Source organism: Pelmatolapia mariae, linkage group LG12 (assembly GCF_036321145.2).
Source record: "Pelmatolapia mariae isolate MD_Pm_ZW linkage group LG12, Pm_UMD_F_2, whole genome shotgun sequence".
In the NCBI taxonomy this organism is placed as follows: Eukaryota; Metazoa; Chordata; class Actinopteri; order Cichliformes; family Cichlidae; genus Pelmatolapia; species Pelmatolapia mariae.
Window position 1 is genome coordinate 23,388,015 of NC_086237.1, and position 27,196 is coordinate 23,415,210.

Genomic DNA, 27,196 nt, shown 5'->3' on the forward strand with positions numbered 1-27,196 from the left:
ATCTGTCATGTTTGTTTTCATATTCAGAAACATTCAGGCCTTTAATATGGCGCTGATGGGAGATAAAGCTCTTTTTCAAATCACTGCCATCCTGTCTGCACCTAAGATTGTGTTGCAGCCCCAAAGCAGCGAGATCTACCGCCTGCTCGTGCAGTGTATCACAGACTGTGTAGTTAGCACCAAGGTGGGATCATCACAGTGTTTTGTTTAGTCTTTTTGTCACTGCATTAAAAAAATAAATGATTTTTAATTTACCACTGATAATATGTCTTAACTCTGGATTTATTTTTGTGTTCAAGCAATTTGTGCGTTGGATGCATGGGACCTGCATTAAGTGCCCTCCACAACATGTGGGTGCTGAAGATAAGCTGGTGACATTTAATTTCTACAGTGACATGTCCCAGCTTCCTCAGATCAAGGAGAGCTGTGTAACTGTATCTCAGAACATCCAGCGTCTGCTTTTCTCCATCGATCAGTACCTTTACCACTGGAAGCGCTATCGGGTTCTTTGGGAAAAGAACAGAACCATCGTCAATGAAAAGTTTGCTGCAAGGAAGCCGTCCTTTGTCATGTATGATTATAAGCTGCAGTCCCTTGCTCGTATCAAGCAGGAAGTGATGCTCGATCCTCAGTTTAAGAATGAGCACAGCGTATGCCTAAACCTGGAGCTTCTGGCCCACACTGTGAGCGAAATTGCTGAAGCCTGGATCAGTTCACTTGGTAGCTTACTCAACAAGCCTGCTAAAGAGGACCTCTTTAACTTGAGAGATGAATTCATGGTAGTTAATCATAATACACAGTTTGTGTTTACAGTCTTTATCCTAAATATTCTTTGGCTTTTATGTGACTGATCTTTTATTTTGATTATTTTGTACAAAAGCAACTGTCTAAGAAGCTGAAACAGAGTCCTGACACTTTTGACGACTTGAAGTCTGTCCTTGGCACCATCTCAGCCATCAGGAACATGTCATTAGAAGTAGAGATGAGAATCACAGATATCCAGGAACAATACAGAACACTGGCCATGTATAAAGTGGAGGTACTGTGTCTTTTTACAGAGAGAGAGAGTGTGTGATCAGTTTGTCTGTCTGTTTGTTAGCAGTCTGTGCAACCCACTTTTAATTTTTTCAGTATGACTCCCCAGAATGTCACAATGATGCCATAATATTTTACAAAATCACACACTGCAGGGATATATTTTAAAATCTCAAGTTTTATAACTTATAGAAGCCAAAGACTTCAGTCAGTTCTGTTCCAATCACATGGGTGAAAATAAGAAAATGTTCAATTTTAGTATATAATGCTTCAAGGTTATGGGTTAAAGGTCAGGGTTCTGCAAATTAGGAAAAAGTTTATTTGAGTTCGGATCATCTAGTTCTTTAAACTAAAAAACATTTGTTTCAATACAACATTATATGAATTCACAATGAGAAAAAAACATACTGCACTAGTTTTCCATATTAATATTGCTGATATCAGCACAAATGATCTATGAAAGCAATGCCAGCGACATTATTGGGGATTTCCATATTACTGATACTAACATCAGCATGGAGTAATAAAAAGAAAATAAAACATCAATATTTCTTTGTATAGCCCTTGCCCTTTGGGGGGAGGCTCTGAGTGCTCTTGTATAAAACCTCAAAAGTGATCTTGTTTCCCATTATAAAAAGTTTACGTTTTATGTGCTTTAGGCAGGAGAGGATGAATTGGAGCTGGTGGCCTGCATTGGCCAGATGTGGAGTGACCTTTTCATAGAAGCCAGACAAGTAGACCGAAGTCTGAAAGACGTCAAGAAATCATTTACTGTGGTAAGCTATCAATCCCATACAATGTTCTTAAACCTAAAAATAAACAGAAGTGTTCTTGTCTTACATTTATGATTGCCACACTCTTCTCCCATCCACACACCCAAAGATCACAAAGGAGAATATCGAAGAGTTCAAACAGGAGTTGTCTGTCTTTGCCGAAAGCTTCAACATGCATGGTCCTGGAGCTGTGGGAGATGATTTGGAGAAAGGTACTTGGGCACTTAGATGAATGCTGCTGTTGCTGAGTAGAGAATAGTAGTGCATGGTAAATGTTGAAATGTAGTGGAGGAACAAGCCTGTGTCACTTTTAATTTTGCAGGACTGGCCATTATGGGAAAATACGAGGCAGATCTTGCAAAGATTGTAGCAGGTCAGCAGGAAATAAGTAATGCTGAGAAGCTGCTGGACTTGTCAGTCACCACTTTCCCAGAAGTTCTGAGCATAAAGAATGACATGAATGGCTTGAGACAGATATATGATATATATAAAGCTCAGCAGGTGGGATATGCTTGTAAAACACCAGTGCATAATACACATAAATTTGATAATTTATTTTTTTTATTTTATACATTTTATGTATATATATATATGTATATATATATATGTGTGTATATATATATATATATATATATATATATATATATATATATATATATATATATATATATATATATATATATATATATATATATATACATATATATACATACATACATATATATATGCTTGTCCTGTCATCTTGCAGGATGCAAAGACACAGTGGTCTCAGACCTTGTGGATAGATTTAGACATCCAGCTGCTACAACAGGGCATTGAGGGTTTCATCAAACGCTTAAGGCAGCTGCCCAAAGAAGTGCGGGCCATGCCTGTGGCCTTTTTCCTAGACGGACGCATGAAGGAGTTCAGAGAGTCTCTGCCTCTTTTACTGGACCTGAAGAATGAGGCCCTCAGAGACAGGTCTGTCTCAAGATTGATACTAGTGAGAAACTAGAATGAATATAATACCCCCCCCAAAATTTACAGTTAATAGCGTAGCTGGATTTGTTTTACTGTCACTTAGGTTTTAATTTATTGCTCCTAGCGGATTGTTCCGCAATACGCATAATATTGACAATAAGTAGAGTATTAAATACTCTACCTATTTAGATGTAAACTTTTGAATTCATGTGTTCAAATTATCTATGTCCAGATAAAACAAAAAAACTGAGAATAAAAATGTCTTTATATTCAAGGCACTGGAAGGAACTGATGGAAAGGACTGGCACCAGCTTTGAGATCAACCCTGAAAGCTTCACACTGGAGAACATGTTTGCTATGGAGTTGCACAAATATGCAGATGTCATAGGCGACATTGTCACCTCGGCTGTAAAAGAGCTTGGTATTGAGAAGGCAGGTTCTCTCTTTTTTAAAAACATTCTCAAAATTGAATAATCTGCCAGTTCTATCAGTTCATCAGGGAAATGACAGTTACTTCTAAAACATGTTATCTGTATCTGGTTCCAGGGAGTAAAAGGAGTGGTAGACACCTGGGAAAACATGAAGTTCAATGTTCAGCCCTATTTCAAAGGCACTCAGGAACGTGGCTCCATTCTGGGTGCAGTGGATGAGATCCTGCTGAATGTGGACAATGATGTCATGAACTTACAGAGCATGGCTGGCAGCCGCTTTGTTGGACCCTTCCTTGGTACCATACAGCAGTGGGAAAAAAATCTGTCTCTTATTTCTGAGACTATTGAGGTGAGTAAGACTGGCCAAATTTTCCTTCACCCTTAGGCTGATCCACAAAATACTTATAGGAAAAAAATACGTCTTTCACAGGTCTGGTTGCTCGTGCAGAGAAAATGGATGTACTTGGAGAGCATATTTATAGGAGGAGACATTCGCTTGCAGTTACCTGAGGAAGCAAAGAAATTTGATAACATTGACAAAAGGTTTAAAGACGTAAGTGTTGCTATAATATTGGTCTTAAAAAATTAAAGTACTTTCTTCTAGACTTGTCAAAATTACATCTCTCTTTGTTTGTGTAGATAATGAATGACACAATGAAGAATCCAAACATTAAGCGCTGTTGCCTGGTTCCCAACCGGCTAACAGACCTGCAGGCCCTGAGTGACGGTTTAGAGAGATGCCAGAAGAGTCTTAATGATTACCTGGACTCAAAGCGACATGCATTTCCTCGCTTCTTCTTCATCTCTGATGATGAACTGCTCAGCATTCTGGGGAGTAGTGACCATACCTGTGTCCAGGAACATATGATCAAGGTATTTGGCAAGTACAAGCGATGGTGGAGTGGTAGAGAAGACCTTCATTTTTCCAAGTATAGATAGGGAGGCTCACTGTTTCCAATGTGTGTTTTTTCTTTTGTCCCACAAGATGTATGACAACATAGCATCTCTGAGATTTGACGTGGATAGCAATGGAGAGACAGTAGTTGGAGCCATGATGTCTGCTGAGGGTGAGGTGATGGAACTAAGACAGCCTGTCCCAGTGGAGGGCAGAGTGGAGGAGTGGATGATGGGGGTGCTACTGGAGATGAGGAAGACTAACAGGCTCATCACAAAGGAAGCGATCTTCCACTACTGTGAAGACCGAAGTAGGTATGTGTAAATAACATGCACCAGAGAAAGAAACCGCTTGTGTTGTTAATTTTTTTTGGATATTTTTGTACTAGCCAGGGGTTTTTCAGTCCTCATCAATCAAAATGTTTGTTTTGAAACACACGAGGTCATTTCTGATGGTTGGCATGTCTTTGTATTGAGCAAACTCTACAATACCAAGGTGATACTGGCCAATGTATATGCCCCCAATGTGGATAATATTGAGTGCATTTTCTCTTTATTGCCTGATCTGAGCTCATACTCTCTAACACATACATCTTAACTGTTGGCTCCCCAACCCCATAACTTTAAGTAAATCTCCATCGTTTGTTCAGTCCTGTCTGTCTAATTGTGGTGTCTTTGACACCTGGCACTGTCTCAGTCCAAACTCAGTTTTCTCACAGGTCCACCATACCTATTCCAGGATTGATTATTTTATAATTGATAATCAGTGGCTTTCATCGGTCTGCTCCTGTGACTACCAGAGCATAGTGGTGTAGGATCATAATTTTTTAAAATTCAGTGAAAAAACAACAACAATCTTTTGTGTTTCAAACGAATACTCCAAATGAATCCTCTAACCTGATTATTTGGGATACATTAAAGGCGTTTCTGAGATAGCAAATAATTTCTTATTCAGCAAACATGAAAAGGCCAATACAGAGCAACTTGAATTACCCAACCAAATTAAAGAAATGCTGTATTTTCCCTCCACTGAGACCTGTGGGTATGTCCCCTCCTTACATGCGGAGAAGGCATTTAACTGTGTGTTGTGGGAGTATCTATTCATACAAAAGAGTATCTAAGAGTTTGTAAGAGTATCTATTGTTACAGAAATTCTACTTTGGACCTAAATTTATTTATTGGATAAAATTGCTATATTTCTGCCCTAAAGCCTCAGTCCTTTTGAACTTCCAACGGTTACAGCCCACCAACCTCCAACAATGAACCTTGGCAAGGGTGTCCCTTAAGCCCACTACTATTCTTTGATTTTGCTATAGAATCATTGGCTATCACACTCTGAAGCTATGCAGATGTCTCAGAGATTTGGAGGAGAGGAGTTGTGCATAAAGTACATCTCTGTACGCAGATGATCTCCTGGTCTTCCTGTAAAAACCTAGTGGATCTATACCTTCTATGTTGTCAATTATCATTCAGTTTGGCCAGGACACATTTGGAACTTACATAAAAGTGAACTCTTCTGGGTAAATGGAGGAGAGTCCGGGTCAGGATACTCAAACTTCCCATTTAAAATAGCAGAAAACCAATTCACATACCTGGGCAAAACTGTTACAAGGAAGTACAGATTTTCTTACTTCAAATTCAAATTTTATTTGTCACATACACAGTCATCCACAGTACGAGTGAAATGCTTACACAACTGCTCGTGTCACGGTCTGCCACTCAGACCGTGGGGACGAGGGAAGTAGGACCCAAAACGCGGGACTCTTCGATGCCACAGTGCACTTTATTTACAGTGAACAGACAGGTAAGTCCAACAATAAACTCAAAGGTGCAATATTCCAATGGTGCTCGTCTCCTGCTCCCAGAGCGTCCCGTGCTGTAGCTCCCTAGGTGCGTGTGCTCCCCAACTCGCTTCTCCGCTCGGCTATCCTGGAGGAAGAAGGAGAGTCCACAATTAGCCACACGCTGGCCGACTCACAAACACACACGGCTCGCACGGACTATACCAGTTCAGAGTAATAATCCCACGTCGACTGTCGCCGCGAGTCCAGGTTAAATACCTCTCTCCAGCCGGGAGGGATGATTACCAACAGCTGGTCAGGTAATCAGCTGCAGGAGGGCCGGTAACAGTGAAGAGGGACTCCCAATGACGACAGTCGCCAGGACACGCCTCTCCCACGGCGTGCACTTCTGTAAACAGCCCAAGGACCGGGGAGAGAGAGAGGGAGAAGCAAACCCACACGCAAACACACACTACACATTCAACTGTGGACCGAACAGTAGACGACACAGCCCCTAAATAATAATAATAATAATAATAATAATAATAATAATAATAATAATAATAATAATAATAACAACAACAACAACAACAACAGTCCATAACTGCTCACGGACCCCGGAGTCCTCCAGAGCCGGGTCCGTGACAGTACCCCCCCTCTAAGGGTCGGCACCCGACGACCCAAAACAAAAAAAAAAACAAAAAAAAAAAAAAACAGGAAAACCACCCCAGGGCGGGCGGCGGGGGGCCAGGACGGAGGGCCCCAAAACCCCTCCAAACCACACCACTAAACCACAAAAATGAAAAAACACAGTTCATCAGGCCAACCCCCTGCCCTAATGGCAGCAAACATAGTTCTGGCGGCTGACCCGGTGGACGGCAAAACAGGTGAAACCTGCTATGGATAGGCAGAGGCCGACGACCATTCAGGAGGCCTACCTTCAGTCCATCGGTGGAAACGCTGGATCTCCGGCGGACGGCCATGGGTCCAGCAGCAGCGACGAAACAGTTCTGGGGGCCTGCCACTGATCCAGTGGCGGCGGTGCTGCATCTCTGGTGGCCTGCCAGGCGTCCAATGGTTGCGGCGCTGCAGCTCCGGCGGGCGGCCACGGATCCTGTAGCAGCAGTGTTGCAGCTCTGGCGGGCGACAGAGTAGAACAGCCCATAATGCCCGGCGCGCAGGACGTTGACGGCGTGGAGGGCGCGCAGGACGTTGACGGCGTGGAGGGCGCGCAGGACGTTGACGGCGTGGAGGGCGCGCAGGACGTTGACGGCGTGGAGGGCGCGCAGGACGTTGACGGCGTGGAGGGCGCGCAGGACGTTGACGGCGTGGAGGGCGCGCAGGACGTTGACGGCGTGGAGGGCGCGCTGGACGTGAACCCTGCACACTGACCCCCCGCGTAGACTGATCGGATTCCTCCCGCCCGCCGACCTCCGATGGCTGTGCGCGTTCCTCCGGCCTGCCGAGCCCCTCTCTCGATGGCGGGCACTCTTCTTGCTCGCCAAGCTCCTGCTCCGGCTCCTGCTGCAGCTCCGGCCCCTGCAGCTCCAGCTCAGGCGGTGCGCGCTTCTCCGGCCCGCCGGGCCCCTCTCTTGACGGTAGCCGCTCCTCCCGCTCGCCGAATTCCAGCTCCGGCTCACAGAGCTCCTCCTCAGGTGGTGCAGGCTCCCTCCACTCGCCGAGCTCCTCCGCCGGCTCGCTGAGCTCCTCCGCCGGCTCGGCGAGCTCCTCCGCCGGCTCGCTGAGCTCCTCCGCCGGCTGCGACGCGGGCTCCTCCGCCGGCTCGCTGAGCTCCTCCTCCGGCTGCGACGCGGGCTCCTCCGCCGGCTCGCTGAGCTCCTCCTCCGGCTGCGACGCGGGCTCCCCCCGCTCGCTGAGCTCCTCCTCCGGCTGCGACGCGGGCTCCCCCCGCTCGCTGAGCTCCTCCTCCGGCTGCGACGCGGGCTCCCCCCGCTCGCTGAGCTCCTCCTCCGGCTGCGACGCGGGCTCCCCCCGCTCGCTGAGCTCCTCCTCCGGCTGCGGAGCGGCTATAGATGGTTGATCCGGAGGTGAAGATGGTGATGCAGTAGCTGCAGGTGGCGAAGATGACGGTCGAGCGGGTGATGTGGATGCTGAAACAGATGACAACTGAGTGACTAGCTGGGCGGCAGACTGAGTAGAAGGTGATAGGGCTAACATGAAGGGCTGAGAGGAAGACAATGTTACCGCTGCCTCTGCAACGTCCAGGGGGCCAGAGCCGACTGAGGCTTCCAGTTCGGCCTCTGGGGAAGCCCTGGGGAGAATCCCAGCCTCCCGATTGCCTGTAGTGGCAGAACCATGTTCTAGCACCGGGTCCGTTAACAAATCAGCAGCCACAAAAACAGTTTCAGGATGCATATTAGCACAGTGCAGTAACTCAGAATTAACAGCTTCAGTCCATTTAGCCGCCACCCCAGCGCCTTCAGAGTTCACCGTTTTAGAGCTAACTGGCTCAGAAACGAAGGCTCCGTGTCCAGCACCAGAAAAACAATCAGCACTACTCCTTACATTACTAAATGACCCAGGAATAGCTTCCGGCCCACCTCCACTTTCTGGCAATGCAGACCTTCTAAGCTTATTCCCCATTGCGATCCCGGTTTTATTATTAACTGATTGGGCACTGTCCCTAGGTTTAAACGAAGCCCTCTCTGTTTTCATAACAGCAACATCTTTACCAACCACAGAGTCCGTTTCACTCACTGCGGCTCCTTGTGCGGCTAGTCCTGAGTCAGCTGGTTCTTCCGAAACAACCGGAGTGAGGTGAGCTTCGGTTTGATGAAGATGACGCCGACGCCGTCTCTTTCGTGATGGCGGGGCCGCGTCAAAGGAAACTGTCCCCTCCTGCTCGTGAGAGACTGGATTAAGTAAGGTGACAGAGTCTGGTTGACTCACTGTGGTTACCAGCGCTGCCGATCCTTTGTCTGCCGACACAGAGGACATTGAAGGAATGAGAGGAGATGGAGTAGGGCACCGTCTTCCCTGCAGTGGAGGGTCCAATAGGTGAGCAGCAAGCGGCGGTGGAAAAACTCTCCGCCTATGAAGAAAAAACCAAGCAGCAAGGGCTGCCAGGGAGGCAGCCGCATCCTCCTTGCCCGGACAGCCCAAACCAAACAGTTCGAAGCTGGAGCTTGCCCGCAGCTCAGTTACAATGTGAATGAGTTTGTCAATATCCAGAAAGCTCGTAGAGAAGGTAGTGGAGGAAAGATAATTATCAAAAAACACTACCTGTATGTGTCTCATGTGTGGATCCACAGCCTGGGTTACGCTCTGGCAGTAACCCCACAGCTGTGTGAGCGATCCCTCCTCCGTGGCAACTCTTGAGTCTGCTGGGTCCATGGTGGTTGGTGGGATTATTCTGTCACGGTCTGCCACTCAGACCGTGGGGACGAGGGAAGTAGGACCCAAAACGCGGGACTCTTCGATGCCACAGTGCACTTTATTTACAGTGAACAGACAGGTAAGTCCAACAATAAACTCAAAGGTGCAATATTCCAATGGTGCTCGTCTCCTGCTCCCAGAGCGTCCCGTGCTGTAGCTCCCTAGGTGCGTGTGCTCCCCAACTCGCTTCTCCGCTCGGCTATCCTGGAGGAAGAAGGAGAGTCCACAATTAGCCACACGCTGGCCGACTCACAAACACACACGGCTCGCACGGACTATACCAGTTCAGAGTAATAATCCCACGTCGACTGTCGCCGCGAGTCCAGGTTAAATACCTCTCTCCAGCCGGGAGGGATGATTACCAACAGCTGGTCAGGTAATCAGCTGCAGGAGGGCCGGTAACAGTGAAGAGGGACTCCCAATGACGACAGTCGCCAGGACACGCCTCTCCCACGGCGTGCACTTCTGTAAACAGCCCAAGGACCGGGGAGAGAGAGAGGGAGAAGCAAACCCACACGCAAACACACACTACACATTCAACTGTGGACCGAACAGTAGACGACACAGCCCCTAAATAATAATAACAACAACAACAACAACAACAACAACAACAGTCCATAACTGCTCACGGACCCCGGAGTCCTCCAGAGCCGGGTCCGTGACAGCTCGTGACCTAAAGAAAAAAGAAAAGGCTATGAATAAGATAGGAAATAAATATGAAAATTAAAAAGGGTAAATTTAACTAGGAAGGAATAAAATAAAATAAAATAAAATAAAATATAAAAATTAAAGTTAAAAATGAAATAACTGTACAACACAAATTAGAATGAAAAGAAAGAATAAGATAAAATATATAAATTAAAGTTGAAAATAAAATAACTGTACAACAAAATACACAATACACAGTATATAAATAAATAAGAATGTATGAAGAAATATAAATATATATATACATTAACAGCAGCTGTACAAGTATTAAATGGAAATGAAGAAATATAATGTCCAGTGTTGTGCAATCCACATTGTAAGTGTCTTGTGCAGTGCAAATATGCTTAAAGTGATTTAGTGATGAAGTGATTAGATGACCACGCATCTAATCAAATTAGTGTAAAAAAAGTCCAGAATGTCCAGTGTGTGTGTAAGAACCATATGTGTGGGTCAGTACTATGTGGTGGTGGTGTGGTGGTTCATTAAATAATACAAAACAGTTTCTGACACAGTGGTCCCCCCTCAGCTAAAACTCAGTTAAAATGAACGCTCTTATTCAATTAGCAATACCAGCTAATCGTTCCACCTGGTGTGGAAATATTTAGCAAATCTTCAGGCCCTGAGCCTAAGTTCCATCGCTACTCTTTAAGTTTCAACAAGGATGGGATTCTCTCTCTCTCTCTCTCTCTCTCTCTCTCTCTCTTTAAATATATAATTTATTTATGTATGTGGATAGTCACTTATTTATTCGTATATATTCTATGTAATTCTATACATTCTATTCTTATCCTATATTATTTATTCTACATATATATTTCTCTTTTTACGTAATCTGGCTTGAGGATGGGGTTAATTTTTGGGAAAGTTGTGGAGCATAGAATTGCACACTTTACCTCAACTATGTTACCTCAACTATGTTACCTCAACAATAATCAAGTCTAGTTTTGTTCATTCTTAGAATTGAAGACCACTTTGCATTCGATTCTTTTTTGGATTTTTTTCTTTTTTTCCCTTCACAAGCTCTGCAATGTTGTCTTTTCTATTGTGTTTGTTATAAATGTGTGCAAATGTTCTGTTTGGTTAAACTTAGTAAAAATATCTTTGAGAAAAAAAGTTTTTGATATTCGCTAAGAGGCACAGTGATGACACGTTTGTGACCGAAAGAAGTGCCTGAGTGTTTTTGCCAATGTCTGCGTGTGCAAGTCTGGCCCTCAGGTAATCTGTCATTGCAATGTTTTACAGGGTGGATTGGATGTTGCTGTACCAGGGCATGGTTGTATTAGCTGCTAACCAAGTTTGGTGGACCTGGGAGTTAGAGGATGTCTTTAAAAATGTGAAGAAAGGACAGAAGCATGCACTTAAGAACTATGCTGAGAAAATGCACAAACAGATTGATGAGCTGGTGTCACGCATTATTCAGCCTTTGAAGAAAAATGACAGACGAAAGCTCAACACTGTGCTCATCATTGATGTCCACGCAAGAGACATAGTGGACAGCTTTGTGCTAAAAAGGTAAAATTGAGTTTTGCAGGTTTGAACATTTGTTTGTGGCAGTGTGTTTTAAATAGTGAATATAATAAAAGAACGACATTTAAAGTTCAGTTTCCTTCCAGCATAATGGATGCACAAGAATTTGAATGGGAAAGCCAGCTGAGATTTTACTGGGTCCGGAAAGATGACAACTTATTTGTGCGCCAGTGCAGTGCATCTTTCTCCTATGGCTACGAATACATGGGGTTGAATGGGCGGTTGGTTATAACCCCACTGACAGACCGGATCTACCTCACTCTCACACAGGTCTGGGATATAAGCAAATTTTTAATACCTAAGCATGTACATTTTTTCGACTAAAACATGCCTGTCCATGTGTATTTGGGATGAAGGCACTGTCCATGTACTTGGGTGGAGCTCCTGCTGGACCTGCTGGTACAGGAAAGACAGAATCCACCAAGGATCTGGCTAAGGCTTTGGGCCTGCTCTGTGTTGTTACAAACTGTGGTGAGGGCATGGACTACTTGGTAAGAAGAGCAAACAGCATCTGAAAAAAGCTTTTCTGGGATTTAAAAAAGTGCAGTCATCACTTGTCATCACTCTAGCTTTTTACGTGAATGTCTTCTCCCTTTGTGTCCAGGCAGTGGGCAAGATCTTGTCTGGCCTTGCACAGTGCGGAGCTTGGGGCTGTTTTGATGAGTTTAATCGTATCGATGCCTCAGTGTTGTCAGTGATCTCCTCCCAAATCCAGACTATCCGCAATGCTCTCATTCTACACCTTAACAGGTTTTATGTAAGTCTGTTTAGTTATGTGGGACCAGTAATAAATATATATTTTTCATGTATGCATTATATATGTATTACACCTAAACACCTTCCATCTCCCTAAACGCATCAGTTTGAAGGGCAAGAGATCAACTTGGATGACCGCATAGGAATTTTCATCACTATGAACCCTGGTTACGCAGGACGTACAGAGCTGCCTGAATCCGTCAAAGCTCTCTTCAGGCCTGTGGTGGTCATTGTGCCGGACCTGCAGCAGATTTGCGAGATTATGCTCTTCTCTGAGGGTTTCCTAATGGCCAAGGTACCACATGCACCCATGAACTTGCATTTGATTTCATTTGCACATGCTGTCAGCCGTACCGCAAGAAATGCATCATAAACTATGTACATGCACAGGTTATATTGTATTACTTTATATTGTTAAATAGTACAAAAATGCATATGAAAATAGATCACTTGGAGATTTTATGGCATCTTTAACTTTTGACTGATAATAGTGTTATTAATGTGTCTCTACTTCTGTTCTTTTCAGGTGCTGGCAAAGAAAATGACCGTACTGTATAAGCTGGCCCGTGAACAGCTGTCCAAGCAGTCTCATTATGACTTCGGCCTGCGCGCTCTCAAGTCTGTCCTAGTGATGGCAGGAGAGCTGAAGAGAAGCTCACCTGACCTGAGCGAGGTACAGAAAAATAACAAATAAAACTTTTTCTTTTTCTTTTTTTTTTAAATTGACAGAAAACTAAGTTGCTATTTGTGACTTCTCAGGTAAAAGTTGAAGGTTGATTTATCCTAGGAATGTGTTGGACATTTTTAAAGGTTACCAAATGCTCGATTTGTCCTGTATCATCCAAAATTTCTTTTTTAAGATGACACAGAGAATGTAAGATAGAGGTGCAAATCTTATATTTGTTTATCAATAGTTTAATTCTTATTATTTTACACAAAAGTTGGAGCTGTTATTTGTGCTGAAAACTGTCCTTCATTAAACTATTGTTACATAGCCCCCATGTTCAAAAAAAGATTTGTGTGCAACAATTTTATAGGTTCGTTTTTTATTTTTTCAGTATTTTCAATACTGAAATATTATGAAGTTGATGTATAAATGCATAAATTCTTTTTCATTCATTCCGTCGTTCATATCATGTATTTATGTCTATCCCTCTGACAACAGGATGTGGTGCTGATGCGGGCTCTCAGGGACATGAACCTACCCAAGTTTGTGTTTGAGGATGTCCCTCTGTTCCTCGGGCTGATCTCAGACCTGTTCCCTGGGCTTGATTGCCCCCGTGTTCGCTATCCCAACTTCAATGATGCTGTGGAACAGATCCTGGAGGACAACAAATATGTCATACTACCCAACCAGGTGCAGAGTCTCATATTTGATGTTGTCTATCAATTTCTAGCAAAGTTTTGCTGTTTAAATGTGTCAACAGTAAACTGTTGTATCCATCTGTTGTTTCAGGTGGATAAAGTGGTGCAGATGTATGAGACAATGATGACACGGCACACTACAATGATTGTGGGTCCAACAGGTGGAGGAAAATCGGTGGTGATCAACACATTATGTCAAGCTCAGACAAAGTCAGTTTAACTTTACATCGTCTCTCTGATCTTTTGTGTGAACAGTAGTAACTTTTAATCTATCTCACCATCAGAATGGGACTGCAAACCAAACTGTATCCTCTGAACCCTAAAGCCATGAGCGTGATTGAACTGTATGGTATTCTGGACCCAGACACGCGAGACTGGACTGATGGGATTTTATCCAACATCTTCCGTGAAATTAACAAGCCTACTGACAAAAAAGAGAGGAGGTAGAAAATATTTTTAGAAGGCATGTAATCAGCCATTTAGGATAACAAGAAATCATTTCTGTAAATCACCTGCTCTTTGACAAACAGGTACATCCTGTTTGATGGGGATGTGGATGCTCTGTGGGTCGAAAATATGAACTCAGTGATGGATGACAACAAGCTTCTGACTCTAGCCAATGGAGAAAGGATCCGTTTACAAAGTCACTGTGCTCTGCTGTTTGAGGTTTGTCTGAATTTCAAGATTTCTGTTAGTAGAATACAATTGCCTGGATTTTGCCTCAAAGAAAGCTTAATGTAAGAAAACTACCCACACAGGTTGGAGATCTGCAGTATGCTTCCCCAGCTACTGTTTCCCGCTGTGGAATGGTATTTGTTGATCCTAAAAACCTGCGATATACCCCATTCTGGCAAAGATGGGTGAACAGCAGACCTGATAAGGTTTGAGAAAAAAAAAATCACTGTTTAAAATGCATACTTCTTTAGACTTTTAAATACTGTTGTCTCTTTTTTTGTCTAGGAACAAGAAGTGCTTAATAGTCTGTTTGAGAAATATGTCCACAGCTCTATTGACATGATTGTGGATGGTGTTGTTGATGGGAAACAAGGAGAGAAACTTAAGACTGTTGTCCCCCAGACAGATCTGAATATGGTAGGTTAATCTCATCCACTGTAAATGCTCCTTTGCACTTGATTGTATTTAAATAAGAAGAAATGAATGGAATTAATCGTATAGTCTCATAACCTGAACTTGAACTAACTATGCATGATATGTGTGTTTAGGTCACTCAGTTGTGCTTAACACTGGATGCACTTCTTGAGAGTGAAGACAGCACTCCCGAAGTCCTGGAGTGTTACTTTCTGGAAGCTCTGTACTGTTCACTTGGGGCTACACTGCTGGAGAGTGGTAGGATCCAGTTTGATGAGTTCATCAAAAAGCTGTCCTGCATACCTACAGTTCATGATGAGAAAGCCCTGGCTGGGCCTGGCGAGATCCCAGGTAAAAGGGGATGATTTCTTCTTATTTTATGGTGAAAATTACCATTCATTCTCTTGGGTTTATAGTGGATTGATTAATGACTTATGGAGAAAAAAAGAACTATGATAAACCTTTTTCACAGGTATTTGTGCCAGTTTTTAAACTGTTTTACTTAATATTGTTAACGAAGTGACTTCATCCATACAGGATACCTCCCAACCTTGTATGATTTTCACTTTGATGGAACACAGGGGAAGTGGGTTCCCTGGAATTCTCTGGTCCCCAAATACATCCACAACCCTGAAATGAAGTTCATTGATATCCTAGGTAAAGATCTTGTCTGTAAACTGTGAAAACTGGGCAACATAGGTGTAAACACATGCATCATGAATTATACATTTCTGCCTTGGTACCTTCATTCTCTCTTTAGTGCCAACTATTGACACAACAAGAACCAGTTGGATCCTGGAGCAGATGGTGAAGATAAAGAGGCCGCTGCTACTGGTTGGAGAGTCTGGGACTTCCAAGACTGCCACTGTTCATAACTTTCTGAAGAATATTAATGCAGAAACAAGTGTAAGTTGTACATCTTACTGTACACACAGTATGTACATATATTTCTTTGTCATATGGGTTTAAATGTCTTTCTTTCTGTTCCCAGAGTACTCTTGTCATCAACTTCTCCTCTAGAACAACATCACTGGATCTGCAGAGAAACCTCGAAGCCAATGTGGAGAAAAGGACCAAAGAGACCTATGGACCTCCCATGGGGAAGAGACTCCTGATCTTTATGGATGACATGAATATGCCAAAGGTACCTGTTTTAAGTAGTCTCTTTTATTCTTTAAAGTGCGATAGTGCTTACATGTTTGAAATGACTGTAATACACTTGTGCAGGTGGATAACTATGGCACACAGCAGCCTATTGCGCTTCTAAAGCTGCTTTTGGATCGAGGAGGCATATATGACAGAGGAAAGGAGCTTAACTTCAAAATCCTCAAGGATCTTGGCTTTATTGCTGCCATGGGAATGGCAGGAGGTGGGCGAAACGAGGTGGATCCTCGCTTCATCTCACTCTTCAGTGTCTTTAGTGTCCCCTTCCCTACAATGGAGTCCCTCCACCTTATCTACGGTTCTATTTTAAAAGGCCACACCAGAGTGAGTACCTCTTTCACATATAAATCAAAACATATTGAAATCTCAACCATCTGCATCACTTTAATTCTCCAATTTGTACGTGATAAAACATTTTAGCTGTTTGAGGACACCATACAGAAAGTTTGTGATCAGGTCACGTCCTGCACACTGGAGCTCTACAACACCATCATCAAAGATATGCCACCCACTCCCTCCAAATTCCACTACATCTTCAACCTGAGAGACCTGTCAAGAGTGTACAATGGACTCACCCTCACCAAACCGGACAGGTCTAATCTAGCATATTCACTCTTGTGACAGACTGACAGAGGTCTGTGATCCTAAATGTCTTTCCTTTCTCTGACTTACAGGTTTTTGACTGTAGCCCAGTTTGTACGTGTGTGGAGAAATGAGTGCTTGAGAATCTTCCATGACAGACTCATTGATGAAACTGACAAAGCTTTGGTAATATTTATTAATAATATTAGCAGATGTTTAATGTGAATTCTCCTTTTTAATGACTAAAGGCAAAACTGTCTTTCTCCCGTCTTCCTCCACTAACCCCCAACGGGTCGTGGCAGACCTCTCCATAAGACTGGTTCTGCTTGAGGTTTCTTCCTGTTAAAAGGGAGTTTTTTCCTTCCAACTGTCGCAAAAGCACTTGCTCAAAATGGATCATGGATATTATTGTTGGGTTTTCCTCTGTTTTCTTTGTGTTATTGTAGGATCTTTACTTTACACTATAAAGCGCCTTGAGGCAACTTTTGTTGTGATTTTGCACTATATAAATAAAATTTGTTAAACTGAATTTTATTAAAAAGGCAAATACTAAGTGGGTAATTGGTTCTATGTTGGATGTAACAATAAGACTCAAAATCTACTGATAGATACTGATACTGAAGATGTGTGTTTTTTTCCCCAAGGTCCAAAGGCACATAAAGAACATGACTGAGGAGCATTTCAAGTCAGACATGGAGGCAGTTATGAGAGACCCAATTCTTTTTGGAGACTATAGGACAGCCCTCAGTGATACTGAACCAAGGGTGTATGAGGACATACAAGACTATGATGCTTCAAAAGCCCTGTTTCAGGTAAAGTTATTACCTTAACCCAAGTGGTCATGTGGTTAGGTTGATTTGTTTATTTATGTTTGTTATCAGAATTACTCCAAAAGTATAGATGAGTTTGCGTGAACATTTTAGCAGAGGTGTGGCTTGGACTAGGAGATATTCCTGGAAGGATTGTCTGCTAATGTGAGCTAGGGCAATATTTATTTTTCACGTTGTATCTTATACATATCAGGTTAAACAAATCTTGATGTTTTCAAGAAAATATTACAAACTATTCTGGGGGAAAATGTTCATCTTGATGGAGGTGTGGGGTCTCAGACAGAAAAGTGAAGTAATACTGCTGGTTTAATTCACTGGGATGAGCAGCCGACCACATGCTGCATGGTGGAGAGTGGCTGGCCCGCGTTCAAGTCCGAACTGTGGCCATTTGCTGCATTTCTCTTTCTCTCTCCCTCCACTTTCCTGTCGCTCTTCTCTGTAACTGTCTAATAAAGTCAACAAAATAAAATAATGTAAGAGTATGTTTTGGCATTTGTTATAGTTGTTATACTCCTTTAACAGATCACTGTGTTATGTAATTCTGCAGGAAATCTTAGAGGAATACAATGAGAGCAAATCGAGGATGAACCTAGTGCTCTTTGACGATGCTCTGGAACATCTGACCCGGGTTCACCGCATCATCCGTATTGATCGTGGCCATGCTCTGCTTGTTGGTGTGGGGGGCTCTGGCAAGCAGTCTCTTACCAAGCTGGCTGCCTTTGCTGCTGGCTGTGAGGTGGTAAAATTCATGATTGGTGTGGCGAAGGGCAAATGATTGTCACTAACAAGTGTCATATACACTAAAATTACATTTTAAGCAATGCAAATGAATTTTACTAACATGTCTTGGGTTGTGAAAGCTGCAATTTTCTAACTGTAAGGCTACTAGATGAGGGCTTTCAATGTTAAGCAGTGCTAAACCTTCTTCACAAATACATTTCCAGCTTTAGATTTTTGGATCTGCTTTCCCCAGGTATTTGAGATAACGCTGAGCAGAGGATACAGTGAGTCTAACCTCCGTGAAGACCTAAAAACTCTGTACTTGAAGCTTGGCATTGAGAATAAGAAGACCGTGTTTCTTTTTACTGATGCTCACGTTGCTGAGGAAGGCTTCTTGGAGCTCATTAACAACATGCTTACCTCAGGTTGGATATGACTCTAATCTCCTGACCTCCTCACTCTCTATTTATCTCTCTTAAAGGCTACAGCTGCAGTGCTCTCACCATGCATTCTATTTATAGGCATTGTTCCTGCATTGTTTCCCGATGATGAGAAAGAATCCGTTCTCAACCAGCTTCGAGACGAAGCTCTTACAATGGGATCAGATCCCTCTAAAGAGAGTGTGTGGCAGTACTTTGTCAACAAGAGTGCCAACAATCTACACATTGTTTTAGGCATGTCTCCAGTGGGAGATACCCTGAGGACACGCTGCAGGAACTTCCCAGGTGAAATATTTGTTCAGGCTTCAATTGACTTAATATAGTTTATAAATTTGTTTTATTAACCCGATGTACTTCTTATTTCTCCCAGGACTGATGAACAACACTGTAATAGATTGGTTCCTTCCATGGCCTCCGCAGGCATTACTTGCAGTAGCTCAGTCTTTTCTTGGTGTGTAATTAAACTTACTTCTATTATATGTATTTGTCGTGGAAAATGTTTATTTTAGAACAGGTGTTTCAGTAAGACAGTTGAAATGTTATATTATTATTGTCCTTCCACAGGTGAAAGTCCGATGATACCAGATGCACACTCTGCAGCTGTTATAGATCATGTATGCATGGTCCACAGCTCTGTGGATCACTACAGCAAGCTATTCCAGCAAAAACTCAGACGCTGCAACCATGTAACTCCAAAGAACTACTTGGACTTTATTAACACCTATTCCAAACTCTTAGAGGAAAAAGACCAATTTATTCTTGGTGAGAGAATGAAACCTGTTGTAAATGCAGGGCTTCTGTTGGAGTTAGTGTGCATTAGAGACCGTTAATGTGTCTTCTTCTGTTCTAGCTCAGTGCAAGCATCTGGAGGGAGGTTTGGATAAACTGAAGGAAGCCAGTGAACAGCTGGCTGAACTGAATGTCAAGCTGGCAGATCAGAAAGTTGTCCTGGCTGAAAAGTCCACGGCATGTGAAGCCCTGCTGGACGAGATTGCCGCCAACACAACAGTAGGTTAGTAAACACTTGCCTGCCGTGTGGCCTTCATTAATACAGTATCCTGTAGTCTTAAAATGGAAATTAAGTGCAGTTCAAACCACTTATCAATAACTTTCTTTTCTAGCTGAGGAAAAAAAGGTTCTGGCAGAAGACAAAGCTAAAGAGATTGAGGAGCAAAATAAAGTCATAGCTGTTGAGAAGAAAGAAGCTGAGAGTTCCTTGGCTGAAGCTCTGCCAGCATTAGAGGCCGCACGTAATGCCCTGCAAGACCTGGAAAAATCTGATGTAACAGAGATCCGGTAAACTGTGCTCCTTATGAAGAACATTATCTTCATTCTGTTGTAGAAATACATTACATGTAAATTACATTTGGCTCTTTAATAACATAAACCATGAAAAGGAATACTGGACAGTGCAGAGGGGTTCATTTTCGAGAGACCTTAATGAGTCATCATTGATGCACAGCCATTGCTTATCATGACAATTAAGTCCTCTTTTAATCAGTGTTTTCCCTTTATCTGCTTTTTCCTGTTGGTCCAATGTGAAGATCATTTGCCAAGCCACCCAAACAGGTGCAGGTGGTTTGCGAGTGCATCCTGGTGTTGCGTGGCAACAAAGAAATCAGTTGGCAGTCAGCAAAAGGGATGATGTCAGAAGCGAACTTCCTGCGCTCCCTGATGGAGATGGATTGTGATGCAATCACTAACAACCAGGTCAGGACAGTCAAGGGTAAGTTGAATTTATGTTGAGTACAAAAGTACAAACAAATAATGGTGCTAGTATACTGTGCAAGAGAGTGCTAATTGAATTTGACAGATGCGCCACATTTTGTTTTCTTCTCTTTCTGGCTAGGCTATCTAAAGAACCTCCACACAAGCTTTGAGGAAATGCAGGCCATCAGTAAGGCCGGCTCAGGAATGCTCAAGTTTGTCGAGGCAATCATGGGTTACTGTGATGTTGCCAGGGAGATAAAACCCAAAAGAGAAAAGGTTATGAAGTTTATTAAATCGCCATTGAATCTTCCTGTTTTGGACAAAACACAGCTTAAACTGATGTATTGCCTTCTTATTTTCAGGTGGCTCGCCTAGAGAGGAACTTCTTTCAGAGTAAGCGGGAGCTGGAGTGCATTCAGAACGAGCTCAGCAACATCCAGAAAGAATTGCAGTCTCTTAGTGAGAAATACCAAGCTGCTATTTGCGAGAAGCAGCAGTTGCAGGAGGAGGCTGAGGTGATGGAGAGGAGACTGATAGCTGCTGACAAACTCATCTCTGGGCTGAGCTCTGAGAATGAACGGTGAGGTTGAAAAACATGCAACACTTACTAACCAACCCTTTAACAGGTTGATTTTTAATTTTAAACCCCCTTTTTTTTCTTTTTTCTTTTTCCCCCTGTCTCTACCAATTATTTTTCACCCCTTCTACGTACTCCCAACTTAGGTGGACAAATGATTTGGAGGGATTGAAGCAGCGGCGTGTGCGTCTCCTGGGTGACTGTTTGCTTGCTGCTGCATTTCTGAGCTATGAAGGGGCTTTCAGCTGGGACTTCAGGAATGAGATGGTATACCAAAAGTGGGTTAAAGATGTGCAGGAGAGAGGCATCCCCTTGAGCCAGCCTTTCAAAGTAGAAAACCTTCTTACTGATGAGGTCGAAATCAGCAGGTGAAGTTGTTGCGTAACTTGCTAATAAATGCTGTAGAATCTGACTTTTCTCTATCAAATAATGACAATTAGTATGCTAATTAATGGCCTTACTATGTGTCTACCCTGTGTTAGATGGGGCTCAGAGGGTTTGCCTCCAGATGAATTGTCCGTGCAGAACGGGATTCTCACAACCAGAGGGAGTCGATTTCCCATGTGTATTGACCCCCAGCAACAAGCCCTCAACTGGATTAAGAAGAAGGAAGAAAACAATAACCTCAAGGTACGGAAAGATTTAATGCTCATTGATGTTCTGGGATGACTGCTTTATGCAGCCTCCCATTACTGACAGCCCCTGTATCACCAGACTCGACAAACAGAGGTTTATGACATGCAGACCTGAAAGTGTGATCATCAATTTTGTCCCAGGTCTCATCTTTCAATGATCCTGACTTCCTGAAACAACTAGAGATGGCCATCAAGTACGGGTTCCCATTCCTTTTCCAAGATGTGGATGAATACATCGACCCAGTGATTGACAATGTCCTGGAGAAGAATGTGAAAGGAGCAGAGGGAAGACAGGTCATCATGTTGGGTGACAAAGAGGTCGACTACGATCCCAATTTTAAACTCTACCTCAACACTAATTTAGCTAACCCCAAATACTCTCCGTCTGTGTTTGGAAAAGCCATGGTCATTAACTATACTGGTAAGATGTTTTTGCGTACCGGTCAGATTTCATCTGTATCCTTAAACCACAGGGTCTAAATTGCATGTTTGCTTCTGCCCCGTCTTTTTGCATCTTTGTTACGTACAGTGACCCTTAAGGGTCTGGAAGACCAGCTGTTGAGTGTTATCATGGGGTTTGAGAAGAAGGAGCTAGAGGAGCAGCGAGAGTGTTTAATCCAAGAGACAAGTAACAACAAGAAGCTGCTTAAAAACCTCGGAGACACCTTGCTCAGAGAGCTGGCCACATCTACAGGCAACATGTTGGACAACACAGAGCTCATCGAAACACTGGAGAAGACGAAGCTGAAAGCCAGTGAGGTCAGTATTGGCTTATGCGAGCCCGTTCTCACTCCCGAGGCGTGACATCCCGACGTTTTGTCACGTCCCGCAGCGTTCCTGAGAAACGCGAATGGTGACCTTCCACGTTGTTATGGTACGCGGCGGGTTCCAGCCCTGTATTGCAGCCCTAAACCTAACCTTATCCCTAAGCCTAACCATAACCTTATGCCTAACCTTAACCATAACCTTATGCCTAACCATAACCTTATTCCTAACCTTAACCAGCACTTTAATGACGTGAAATAGTGTTTTCCCAAGCGATTTTAAGGGAAAAAGCGAAGATGTGTAGATTGAGTCCAAACGGTTTTCATGTGTCCGCAGTTTTCCAGAACGTGTTGGGTGCCCGAAAACGTAATATGTTGACGATTTGTCACCTAGCGTAAAATGTTACGCTTTGGGAGTGAGAACGGGTCTTATGCATAAAATAAAAGTTGTGGCAGAATATTATTTAACTGAAGTCACAAATCCCAGTTTGTTTGTTTCTTCATGTTTGATATTGTGATCATCAGGTATTTGAGAAACTAAAGTTGGCTGAGAAGACGTCTACAGACATTGATAAACTTAGAGATGGCTACCGTCCTGCAGCCAAGCGTGGCGCTATCCTGTTCTTCGTGCTGACAGAAATGGCTGTGGTGAACAGCATGTACCAGTACTCACTTGCCTCCTACCTAGAAGTGTTTGACTTTTCACTGCGGAAATCAGTGCCAGACCCCTCCCTTCCCAACAGACTAAAGAACATCATGAACACTTTGACATACAGCGTTTATAACTATGGCTGCACAGGTAAAATATTTAAGGTGGAATAATAGTGAACCATGTGAGGGGCAGGAAAAAAGTCTGTTTCTAAAGGAATTTATAATTACTTTGTAGATTTTATAACCCTGAGTTCTTATCCCCAGGATTGTTTGAGAGCCACAAGTTGCTCTTTTCCTTTAACATGACCATCAAAATCGAGCAGGCAGAAGGGAGGGTACCTCAGGAGGAGTTGGAGTTTTTTATAAAAGGTGAGCTATTCAGGGAAGTACAATATAAGTACATACAATAGTGATTAACAATGCACACAAAAACACAATGTTCAAAGCAAATTTCCATCTCGTCTATAAAGGTAATCTATCCCTGGAAAAAAGCCAGCGCAAAAAGCCGTGTGATTGGCTTGCCGATCAGGGCTGGGAAGACATTGTGAAACTTGCAGAGCTCTTTCCTGAACAGTTCAGCTCTCTGCCTGATGACATCGAGAAACATCCCACTGAATGGCAATCTGTAAGTGGCCACAGGGACAGAACTCACTACAGGCATACCTCTGAATCAACTGTGAGTGTAACTCACATTCTTTTTCTCTTCAGTGGTACGACTTGGATGGACCAGAACAGGCTCCGTTTCCCATGAAATACAAGGGGAACCTGTCAGCCTTTCAGAAGCTGCTGTTGCTGCGCTGCTTCCGGGTTGATAGAGTCTATAGAGCTGTCACTGACTATATCACTGTTATCATGGGAGAGAGGTGAAACTTTTTGTACTGTAATTTTTCATTTTTTGACTATCCTTACTCAGAGGGAAGTAGACTGAAAAACAACAAAATCATTATATCAAATCAGTATTTGGTGTGAACTCTTCACCCATAAAAACACCAGCTTTTACAATTTTGTTTAGTTGTTTAAGGTACCTGGCAGGTAGTTTTTCTTTTAGCTCCTAAGAGAAGCAGATTTTTAGGAAAGCTCAGTGCAGGGTGACACTTTGTACTTCTTGTTTCCCTGGATGGATGTGTGAGATCGCTGCAGTTCTGCAGAGTTTTAGTCACACATGTCTTTGATAACACATGGCTGGATAAGAATCTAAAGAGCTGCAGTAAAGTTGCTAAAACTTTTGCACAGATCGTGTCATTGTGTATACAGTATATACAGTCTGTACATATAATCCACTCCTGTGAACAAAGTATAGATGACTGTGTGAATATTGAAACATCCTTACAGATGTTTTTTATTGTATTTCTGCTCAGATATGTTCAACCTCCTGTGATCAGCTTTGATGCAATTTATGATCAGAGCACACCTTTCTCCCCCATTGTCTTCATCTTGAGCCCTGGCTCTGACCCAGCTGGTGACCTCATGAAACTAGCAGCCAGATCAGGCTTTGGAGGCAAGTTCAAGTTCCTTGCAATGGGCCAAGGCCAAGAGAAGGTACTCAATACTTTTTTTTCTATATCAGGGCATATCTATATGAATATAGGGATTACCAAGTAATCACATTGAATAACATTAAAAGGGGATGAAGTTGAACATAATTGTTTTCTGTACCCGGGGTAAAGGTGGCACTAGATTTATTGGAGAAGGCAGCGTCTCGAGGTCAGTGGCTGATGCTACAGAACTGCCATCTGCTGGTAAAGTGGCTGAAGGAACTGGAAAAGGCCTTAGAGAGAATCACCAAGCCCAACCCTAACTTCCGCTTATGGATCACCACCAACCCCATTAAAGATTTTCCCATTGGCATACTTCAGAAATCTCTAAAGGTAAAACACACATTCTCTTTACCTTCAGTAAAGACTTTTTGTAGATGTTTGTATGTGGAAGGATTTCCTCAGATTGGTGCTGTATTTGAATGGTTTTAACTGGGAATATGACATAACTCCATTTCCAGTAAAGTAAGGTGAGAATACAGTTACACATTCCCTTTACATGTCAACTATCTTTTATAGAAATTGATGTTTCATGGCAGATGAGACTGCATTAAGAACCTATTAACATGTTAATAGTAGAATATTTCTATTGTATTGGAAAAAGAAGTCTTAAAGGACTGCTTCTAGGAAGCAGAGATGCTTCAGAAGTAACAGATGGTATGACAGTATTCCTTCAATGTTGTGTGCAGGTAGTGACAGAGCCCCCCAATGGCCTCAAGCTTAACATGAGAGCCACATACTCTAAAATCTCCCATGAGGCCTTGACCACATGCCCGCATCCTGCCTTCTCCAGCCTGGTGTTTGTTCTTGCCTTCTTCCATGCTGTGGTGCAAGAGAGACGGAAATATGGAAAAATTGGCTGGAATGTCCCATACGACTTCAGCGAGTCTGACTTTTCTGTAAGTTGCACATCAGTCTAAGATTATTTTGAAAGTATGTTTACACTACCGGTCAAATGTTTTAGAACACCCCAATTTGTCCATTTTTTTAATTGAAAATTATGCAGTTTAATGTCTCATTGCACTCTGATATAAAAGAATAGTACAAATAAGGAACTGGAGTTAAAAAAGAAATCATGGAATCAATTTATAGACAATAATGTATTCTAAACTTTTGACTCATCAAAGTCGCCACCTTTGGCAGATATAGCAGCTGAACACACCCGTGCCTTTCTTTCTACAATAGAAATCAAATATTCTTCAGAAAGTTCTCCCCATATCCGTTGCAGAAGTTGATGCAGAACAACTTTAAATTGTTAACCCATTTTATGTTCCCTGAAAAAGGCCTTTTTGTATAATTCTAAAATGTACATTATTTTTCAAATTTTAGTCACCTTACCTTTTTTTTTTTAACCTCTGGCAGTTCACCACTTACCTTTGTACCATTTCAAGCTATTCATTGGACTTGAATGACTTGAGTTGTAATAAATAACTGGAAGAACTGGGTTGCTCTAAAACCTTTGACCAGTATATTTTAAATTAGTTTATGAGTGGTATAATATTTGCTGTATTTCACTTTTCAGTAGTTTAAACATAGTATCTGTGCTCTGACAGGTGTGTATGGAGATCCTGAACACCTATCTGACAAAAGCTCATGACCAAGGAGACATCAATATACCCTGGGGAAGTCTTAAATATCTTGTTGGGGAGGTTAGGCTAAAATGAATTATTGTACATTTGAATAGTGTGCATCTGTTATACTACTACTACATGCTGTAAGTTTGGTGTAATTTATAATGTTTTGTCAGGTAATGTATGGCGGCCGAGCAATAGATAGCTTTGACCGCAGGATCTTGACTGTCTACATGGATGAGTACTTTGGAGACTTCCTCTTCTACACTTTCCGGCAGTTCCACTTCTTCAAAAACAAAGATGTAGATTACAAAATCCCTCCAACTGGACCAAAAAATGTCTATGTTGGTCAGCAGTTGTTTTCTTATTACTCAAATTCTCTCACTCATAAAAAGGGGAGGGGGGAACTTTTCTGTCATCATTTAATGCTTTATGCTGTTACAGATGAGATTGAAGCCATGCCACTGGCAAACACACCAGAGGTTATGGGTCTCCATTCCAACGCAGAGATAGGATACTACACAAATGCAGTTAAGGAGATGTGGACTCACCTGATAGACCTTCAACCTCAGACAGGTATGATTTCGCATCTTTCAGCTCATCCCTTGAAGTAATATATCCTGTTTTTCAGAAGTAGAAGCTTTTATTATTCTGAAGGACTTCAGCTGTGCTCTTTATTTCCATATGCTTTCTTCTTAGTGGCTGATAAATACTCTCTCATACCTCAGGTGAATCTGGTGGACACATCAGCAGGGATGAGTACATCAGCCAGGTGGCCCAGGACATTCAGAACAAGCTCCCGCAGTTATTCGACATGGATGTGATCCGGAAAAAGTTTGGCATGGGCATTTCTCCGACCTCGGTGGTTCTCCTTCAGGAACTAGAGCGCTTCAACAAACTGGTGGTCCGCATGCAGCTCTCTCTGGCTGAGCTGCAGAGGGTGAGATGGAGGGGCTGAAGACCCAAGATGCTCAGTAAACAAACCTGCAGGTGTTGTATATTTGTGCTTTGCTCCGATTGGGATTTGTTCAAATTCTCCTGTGTCCTGTAGGCCTTGGCTGGTGAGGTGGGGATGAGCAGTGAGTTGGATGAGGTCGCTCGGTCCCTTTTTAATGGTCACATTCCGGTCATTTGGAAGAAGCTGGCACCTGACACTCTTAAGTCTCTTGGTAACTGGATGTCCCATTTCAAGAGGCGATATGAGCAGTATAACTGTTGGGTAAGGATGACCCCATTTAATCTTTTTTCTTTAATAATTTTTCTACCATAACATTTTACAGTTAACAAATGAGTTATGCTTTG

General features: G+C 42.8%; 1 protein-coding gene across 1 annotated transcript in view; it reads left to right on the forward strand.

Annotated features, from left to right (window-relative positions):
• dnah10 (dynein axonemal heavy chain 10) overlaps positions 1–27,196 on the forward strand; it is a 33,757-nt gene that overhangs the window by 5,767 nt on the left and 794 nt on the right. The window contains exons 18-75 of the mRNA XM_063488796.1: positions 28–184; positions 300–779; positions 881–1,039; positions 1,695–1,811; positions 1,918–2,020; positions 2,131–2,309; positions 2,557–2,768; positions 3,044–3,204; positions 3,319–3,548; positions 3,630–3,752; positions 3,839–4,072; positions 4,185–4,408; positions 11,221–11,490; positions 11,592–11,775; positions 11,862–11,996; positions 12,110–12,262; positions 12,368–12,556; positions 12,788–12,934; positions 13,427–13,618; positions 13,718–13,836; positions 13,911–14,069; positions 14,157–14,292; positions 14,385–14,507; positions 14,587–14,718; positions 14,850–15,066; positions 15,253–15,372; positions 15,476–15,621; positions 15,707–15,859; positions 15,943–16,203; positions 16,300–16,472; positions 16,554–16,647; positions 17,106–17,273; positions 17,839–18,027; positions 18,265–18,436; positions 18,533–18,736; positions 18,822–18,902; positions 19,016–19,213; positions 19,302–19,463; positions 19,573–19,747; positions 19,996–20,177; positions 20,301–20,437; positions 20,524–20,741; positions 20,885–21,106; positions 21,221–21,368; positions 21,515–21,794; positions 21,903–22,132; positions 22,663–22,936; positions 23,053–23,157; positions 23,259–23,413; positions 23,497–23,651; positions 24,147–24,327; positions 24,456–24,656; positions 25,013–25,222; positions 25,877–25,972; positions 26,071–26,242; positions 26,339–26,470; positions 26,623–26,834; positions 26,946–27,113. Coding sequence (XP_063344866.1) covers positions 28–184; positions 300–779; positions 881–1,039; positions 1,695–1,811; positions 1,918–2,020; positions 2,131–2,309; positions 2,557–2,768; positions 3,044–3,204; positions 3,319–3,548; positions 3,630–3,752; positions 3,839–4,072; positions 4,185–4,408; positions 11,221–11,490; positions 11,592–11,775; positions 11,862–11,996; positions 12,110–12,262; positions 12,368–12,556; positions 12,788–12,934; positions 13,427–13,618; positions 13,718–13,836; positions 13,911–14,069; positions 14,157–14,292; positions 14,385–14,507; positions 14,587–14,718; positions 14,850–15,066; positions 15,253–15,372; positions 15,476–15,621; positions 15,707–15,859; positions 15,943–16,203; positions 16,300–16,472; positions 16,554–16,647; positions 17,106–17,273; positions 17,839–18,027; positions 18,265–18,436; positions 18,533–18,736; positions 18,822–18,902; positions 19,016–19,213; positions 19,302–19,463; positions 19,573–19,747; positions 19,996–20,177; positions 20,301–20,437; positions 20,524–20,741; positions 20,885–21,106; positions 21,221–21,368; positions 21,515–21,794; positions 21,903–22,132; positions 22,663–22,936; positions 23,053–23,157; positions 23,259–23,413; positions 23,497–23,651; positions 24,147–24,327; positions 24,456–24,656; positions 25,013–25,222; positions 25,877–25,972; positions 26,071–26,242; positions 26,339–26,470; positions 26,623–26,834; positions 26,946–27,113 — 10,309 coding nt within the window. The remainder of the gene's footprint in view (positions 1–27; positions 185–299; positions 780–880; positions 1,040–1,694; positions 1,812–1,917; positions 2,021–2,130; positions 2,310–2,556; positions 2,769–3,043; positions 3,205–3,318; positions 3,549–3,629; positions 3,753–3,838; positions 4,073–4,184; positions 4,409–11,220; positions 11,491–11,591; positions 11,776–11,861; positions 11,997–12,109; positions 12,263–12,367; positions 12,557–12,787; positions 12,935–13,426; positions 13,619–13,717; positions 13,837–13,910; positions 14,070–14,156; positions 14,293–14,384; positions 14,508–14,586; positions 14,719–14,849; positions 15,067–15,252; positions 15,373–15,475; positions 15,622–15,706; positions 15,860–15,942; positions 16,204–16,299; positions 16,473–16,553; positions 16,648–17,105; positions 17,274–17,838; positions 18,028–18,264; positions 18,437–18,532; positions 18,737–18,821; positions 18,903–19,015; positions 19,214–19,301; positions 19,464–19,572; positions 19,748–19,995; positions 20,178–20,300; positions 20,438–20,523; positions 20,742–20,884; positions 21,107–21,220; positions 21,369–21,514; positions 21,795–21,902; positions 22,133–22,662; positions 22,937–23,052; positions 23,158–23,258; positions 23,414–23,496; positions 23,652–24,146; positions 24,328–24,455; positions 24,657–25,012; positions 25,223–25,876; positions 25,973–26,070; positions 26,243–26,338; positions 26,471–26,622; positions 26,835–26,945; positions 27,114–27,196) is intronic.